The sequence below is a fragment of the Anneissia japonica genome, unplaced genomic scaffold (assembly GCF_011630105.1).
Source record: "Anneissia japonica isolate Jap-2015-1 unplaced genomic scaffold, ASM1163010v1 scaffold1165_len1893470_cov193, whole genome shotgun sequence".
Lineage (NCBI taxonomy): Eukaryota > Metazoa > Echinodermata > Crinoidea > Comatulida > Comatulidae > Anneissia > Anneissia japonica.
The window spans coordinates 1,299,620-1,306,569 of NW_022709613.1; the positions used below are offsets into that span (position 1 = coordinate 1,299,620).

Genomic DNA, 6,950 nt, shown 5'->3' on the forward strand with positions numbered 1-6,950 from the left:
ATGATATTGAAGGGAGTTAGCCGTTAACACTGTTGAATAAATGAACTACGATGTTCCATCATGTCCTTATTAAACACTGTATATGTACCTTTGATGATTTATATTACAGTATATGTATATAATATATATATATATAAATTATATATTATACAGTATTTTGATTTATACTATAAATGTTTTACATATCACACGCTCGCGTAATAAACAACTGTCTTCCTATTTCTTGTCTGGCTCTGTTATTAGTCCGGTGACCACCATTAAATACCTTGGTGTTACTTTCAACTCAAAATTGACCTGGGAGGACCATGTCCATGCCATTGTTTCCAAAGCTAAACGTATGCTTGGTTTTGTTTGGAGCGTGGCTGGACATGCTTCGACCAGTGCATTTTTGTCTCTCTACAAAAGCCTTGTATTGCCAGGCCTGGAGTATGCTCAACCCGCCAGGTTTCCATGGACTAAAACTTTGTCAGATCTGTTTGAGGAAGTCCATTGAAGAGCAACTCGTATTTCTCTTAAACAACATCGAAGACAGATGAGCTTTGAGGAGAGGTTACATTTGCTTTCTTTTTCATCTTTGTCTGTCAGAAGGGACAAATTGCTTATTATTTTTTGCTTTAAAGTTCTGATGGTTCTTCTAAACTGAGCACGGTTTATGATTGTATCAAAATCAATACCAGACATAATGATCGCTTGTGTTTCCGTCACCAAGCATCAAGGACCCAAGCATTTTTCAACTCGGTAGCCATTAGGTTGCCTCGTGTCTGGGACCAGCTCCCTAGATTGTTAACCGATGCTGCAGCTTTAGAAAGACCATCCTCTTTTCTTCGTAAGGTTTCTTTGTATTTTGATTCGCTGTAATGTTTGATGTTTTAATGTGTTGCTAGATTTGGGGTTGGGTAAACCGGGTTTGCTACAGTGAGTTGGTTCAGTCTGGTTGTTTTCTGTCTCTTATACACATCTCATAAAAGACTTGACAATAAATAATGAAATGAAAAATGAAATAAATAAATATATATATATAAATCATACACAGTTGACGTATTATAGGAATATTATATTATTGTTATTATTATTATTATTATTATTATTATTATTATTATTATTATTATTATTATTATTATTATTTAGGAACCGGGGCGAAATATTCGTGCCAAATAAAATAATGTTCCTATAATACGTCAACTGTGTATGCGTAGCACTGACCATACCGTTTCACTCGTGATTTATGTTTAATGCTGTACTGTATTACATACTGCCTTGGGTTTTTCCCACCTGAGCTTTGAGATTTGGCGTGCGCTTTATAACCGCAAGGAAAAGGCCTATACAGTAACAATAATATAATACATATAATCATAGTTACCAACGGGACGGTCCCGTATTTCAATGTGATTTTGGATGAAACACACATTTGCAGAAACACATGCGTGATCCTAAATTTGTCACGCATTTAACAAAAGTCCATGCGTGATAACGATTTATTACAAATTCAGGGGAAATGTATTTAAAACTTGAAGAAATTGGTTGGATTAAAACTATAAAAAGTGATGCGGTAACTTGAGTCATTAGAGAGTACAGTATTTCCTTGAAAACCCTACTTATTTCACTAACGAGTTACTAAAAATTGACCAGTAATGAAATATTACTGTAGGTCTACAAAGTTAGGGTGCTCAAGTTAAACATAGGCCTACATTGAAATACAAATTGGCTTTATTAATAATATTTTTGCTTATGTACCTGTATTATCAACACTTCCTGAAATCGTTTTAAAACAACTTAAAAATGATCAGATCGTCGGGGGTGGGGGTGGGGTGGTTCCCCTGCCGCTTGGACCCCCCCCCCCCCCTCCCAGCCAACTGGTATAGGCCTAGTCACTCACGCATTTCAAATCTCTCAGGTTGGTAACTATGAATAAACAATCAACAAACTACCGGGTTGCTGGTTAATTTGCAAGATAGTACATGGCTCAACTATTTTTTACTTAGGAGTTAATTTGTAAAACTCGCACACAAACCATACAACGTCGCAGACGGCAACTCGATTTTGAGATTAATTTTCCGAATAAATACTAAATAACTTCTAATAACGAACTATTGTCTTCAGTTGTCTTTGTTGGTCATTCATCTGTTATTTTATCTATTTTTTCGGTGATATTACCATTCTCATTAATCTATAAAACACCCACCGAACGTTAGATCTTTCGGTGGGGACGCCGTGGTGACACCGGTAGGGTCAATTTTCTTCGGAAGGTATCAAGATGATAAACAGTTTCATTGGACTAATCTTGCTTATTTTAACCAGATGCTTACCTAAGATTATACTGACACTGGTTTCAAATGAAATAACTGACAACTTTGGTTTGTATCAATGTTTTAATAAGTACATAAAACTATGTCACAAATACGTATGCAAAAATGCTGTTTTTGTATTTTTCTTGAAATCTGTATGCCTAATCACCATCATCATACACAGTATAATAGATTCAAGTAAGATGTTTCAAATGAAAATTCATCGTAGCCATTATTATCAATACGGTCCCGGCGTCATTCCTTGAATCGGGACGGTACGTATACTACTTTACCGCTTGAGTTCACGATGTACACATAACATGGGTCATATCATGTAAAGACAATTTTTGTCCCGAATTATAATTTGTGTTTTTAATGTATTACTAGAGGCAGGTCACTGCATTCAACAATTATGTGGATATTCATTGTACTGTTATTTACTATCAACTATTTGCCCCGGCGTCACTAGTTTTTTAATTGATTTATTATGCTGAATCATTATTAATGGTATATACCTATTATAGATTTCTATAAATTAATCAACAAATGTCTCATTAATCACACTATCGTAAATAGGCCAATTGAAGTATGAAGTATTATTAATTCTTTATTAAAGCATTATTCGAGCACCTTAATTATTATTATCATTATTTTATATATATTATTTATCAACCATAATAATATTGAAAACATGAATTAGCCTGTGTGGATAAAATTATCACAGAAAATAAACTTATAATTTATAAGATTATTTTTTAAAAACAGAATCAAATACAGTACGGTAGATAACATTTTTATTTAAAAGCAGGTTTTGCGTGGACGTAATTTTAATTAATCAAACTATCGTAAAATTATTATTATTATTATTATTATTATTATTATTATTATTATTATTATTATTATTATTATTATTATTAATTTACGATAAAACAGGACTAGGGAGATAGGGAGCACACAAAACATTAGTTAGCATTTTGATTTCATAAATATAAGGTGATTTACTTAATTTATCATTATCAGTGGCGGCCCCAGGAATGCAAATTAGGGGGAGGGCAGGGAAGGACTTGCACAATTTGGGAAAGTAGATCACCTGAGCTCCACCATGGTTGGGGCTGAGGAAAGAAAATTTATGATTGTGACAGCTCTAGATTGCCGGAAATTGCACTCTCAGACCTAAATTTTAATTATAATTTTGCTTTTGTTTTTTTTTTTTTTCATTTAAAAAAAATAATTTTGAAAAATTTAACGTTGGCTCGGCCCAACTTGAATTCGCCACTGATTATTTTGACGTCATTGCGAGATTGCGTCAACGTAACACTGGAGTTTGTAAAATTTGTGTATCACTAAATCGAAATAGATAGACATGTCCGGTCAAAGGCTGTATAATTATTGTTTAATAATGGGTATATAAAATTCAGTTGACCAACTATATATATTTTTTTTAAATTAGGAAAAACAGTAATCCTTTGTATGTTGAAAATATTAAACACTAGTATATACAAAAGGAATAAATCGTTTATAGTAGAAATTGTGCAATTTTGAGTTTGTAAAAACATTGGCCTAATAAGTAAACACGCTTCCAATTTTAACAACGTTAAGTACATTCTTTTCAAAATAAATTTATCCTCTGATAACCGCTGCACCCATGAAATCGATCTAGTGTTTCTGAGATGGTTATGGAATGTATAAACAATTGCGTTTTTACTCAGTTTTGGTCATGCGTAATTGTTATTCTTTCCATAAACTTTTAAAAGTGGGGTTTTAATTATAGAAGATTTGTGGAAAGTGGTGGGGGGGGGGCGCAATCGTTATGATGTCCTCCCTACTTTGAAAAGTGGGGGGACGTGTTCCCCCTGTTCCCCACCGATCGACGCCCATGAATTCAGACTAAACTATTACAAAATATAGTTATTATAGTAAAAATAACATAACAGTATTCAACATTATATTATAGTAAAATAAATGTAGGCATAACCTAACAGTGGCGGATCCAAAAATTTAAGATAAAGTATGCCTAAAAATAATGAAAAGTAAAAACGTGCGGGTGTACAGATTTCAACAACATTGTTTTATTTTGTCCACCATTGGAAATTATGAGTTATCAAGGTTTTCACATTAACGTTCTGTTATGCTTTTTGTATTATTAGTGAGATAGCTTAAGCGAACGTTAATGGCCCCATAACATTTATATACACGTTGAAGAGGAAAATACTGAAAATAAACCACAAATGTATCAACAAATAGTAAGCCTAATAGTTCTTCTTTGGATGCAATAATGGGCGGGTCTAAGCGGGTTAAAAATTGAAAGAAAATGTGAAAAAGAAAATTAGGTCTGAATTTAGAAGGTGTCATGGCAAAATCCGCCACTTTAAGCAAAATATTTAGGCTCATTTTTTTTTTATAGACCAAGATGACTAAGAAAATTGAATACCAAGAAAAGTCAGAGGATGATGATGATTTGACAACAAATACCAAGCCAAGTTACTTAACCCATCCAATAACGTTCATTGTGTTGTTTAGCACAATAATATTTCTCGATTCAGCCACTTTGTATGGGTACATAGGCGGAGTTCTAACGACAATTGAACGACGTTTTCAAATATCAAGCACTACTTCCGGAACATTGTCCACACTCAATAGCATTTCGTCACTTTCAGTCTTAATATTTGTCTGTTATTTTGGCGCAAAGCTGCATATACCACGTGTCTTAGGCGTCAGTGGAATTACAGTTGGAATTGGTTTACTGTTGAATGCACTACCCCATGTGATTTTTGTGCCATACCAACCTACAAGCGACAGTGGCTATGGTTTCTATGCGAGTGGCATGAACAACACACTGATGTGTTCCCCAGAGAACACAGAACATTCATGTACAGAACAGGAGACAAATGAAGTTAAATATGGTCAACTAATAGATATTTGGCCCATCGCTCTAGGTCAGGTTATATTGGGAATAGGCAATGCAGCTCTGTACCCCCTTGGTATAACCTATTTGGATGACTCGACAAAAGACAGGTCAACGACAGGATTGTATGTTGGTAAGTATAGCTCAACATTATTTGCTTAAATGTAGAGGTATAATCATAAACCATCACTCTTATCAAAATCTTGGAAACAATTTAGAATTCCTAAATTTGAAGAATTATGAAAGTGACTAGCAACATTCATAATGATATATGTGTTCTACTACTACAGCAATCATCCTGTTTCTTGCGTCGGCTGGACCGTTTGCCGGATTTAGTGTCACTGCAAAAGTGCTGGGATATCGCACAGATTTTTACAAACATGATGATACGAGCATTCAAGCTGATGGAAGTGGTTCAATAGGGGCTTGGTGGCTTGGATTCGTCATATTCGGTACACTTACTATCGTTTTCAGTATACCATTATTGTTCTTCCCACGAAAGCTGGCAGTTTGGGAAAGTTCGTGCATGTCTCGAATAAGACGAAAACCTACGGATGATGATTTTGACGTTGCAGCAGCCTACAGATCCTTACAACCTTCTGAAGAAAAGCAAGGATTAATAATTTTGATCAAAGGTAAAAATAATAATATTTGAAAAGAGATACACACTGTTACCGTGATACTATTCATGAGACTAATTGATACAACGCCATTATTGTTTCAGAGTTCTTGGTAGCGTTAAAAAGAATGGTAACGAATCCAATAACCATGTCACTCAACCTCGGCATTGCGGCGAGTGCATCTATTGGAGTTGGGCTTACGTACTTCTTTGCAAAGTACTTGGAAACGCAGTTCGATCTACATCCAACAAAGGCGGCATTTTTTACTGGTATGCTTAAATCTTTATGATTTATTGGTCAATAATAATATTTGACTACTAATATTATAGTATTAAAAAATAATAATAATAATAATGTTGACGATGACGATAATAACAATGATAATAATATTAATAATAATAATAATAATAAAAAATAAAAATAATAATAATAATAATGACAACGACAATATGTGGTCAATAACTGACTAATGATTCTGTAAGTCTAATCCTGACTGACTTGTAACAAAGGAAACTTTCCAGTATAATCTGAATTTATTTAGGGACAATACATGATGAGAGCTTTTATTATATTGTGTCATTTATTTTTGTGTGTTCGCGATTTTTACATTTTTAAACGAATAAAATGTTCATGAAACAATAAGTATGCAATTTACTTTTACTCTTACGATGTTGTTTATTCTTTTAAATCAGGTGTAGTATTTCTACCTGGTACTTTGATTGGAGTCATTCTTGGAGGAGCTATAACATCAGTTTTTCGGCTGAGGACTGCTGGAATGTGTCGCTTGATTATTGTCCTAGCTTTTATCGGTCTTATAGTTTCATCAGCTGGCATATTGGTCAAATGTCCTCAGCGAAAGATAGCCGGACTAACAACTGGTTACAATAGCATTACCCACAGGTAAGATACGACAGTATATGAATACGAATAGATAAACGCTTATCCCAAATCCTGAAAAATCAATTCTTAAAGCCCCATTCCCGGCAAAATTTCACTAAAAACTGACTTTTTAAAAGAAAATATGCATTTGCATTACTCCAATTATTATAAATCATGGAAAAATATTGGCATGAATTTTAGTTTTACGCAAAAGAATAAAAAAAATGAGAAATACAGACTATTTCTCATAAAATATTACCA

The 6,950-nt window shown here is 33.8% G+C and overlaps 1 protein-coding gene across 1 annotated transcript in view; it reads left to right on the forward strand.

Moving 5' to 3' along the window:
• The first annotated feature begins 4,689 nt into the window (after window positions 1-4,689).
• Window positions 4,690-6,950, forward strand: part of LOC117106879 (solute carrier organic anion transporter family member 2A1-like) — a 9,382-nt gene continuing 7,121 nt past the window's right edge. Inside the window, exons 1-4 of the mRNA XM_033248383.1 lie at window positions 4,690-5,323; window positions 5,481-5,825; window positions 5,915-6,079; window positions 6,503-6,710. Coding sequence (XP_033104274.1) covers window positions 4,696-5,323; window positions 5,481-5,825; window positions 5,915-6,079; window positions 6,503-6,710 — 1,346 coding nt within the window. The 5' untranslated portion in view covers window positions 4,690-4,695. The remainder of the gene's footprint in view (window positions 5,324-5,480; window positions 5,826-5,914; window positions 6,080-6,502; window positions 6,711-6,950) is intronic.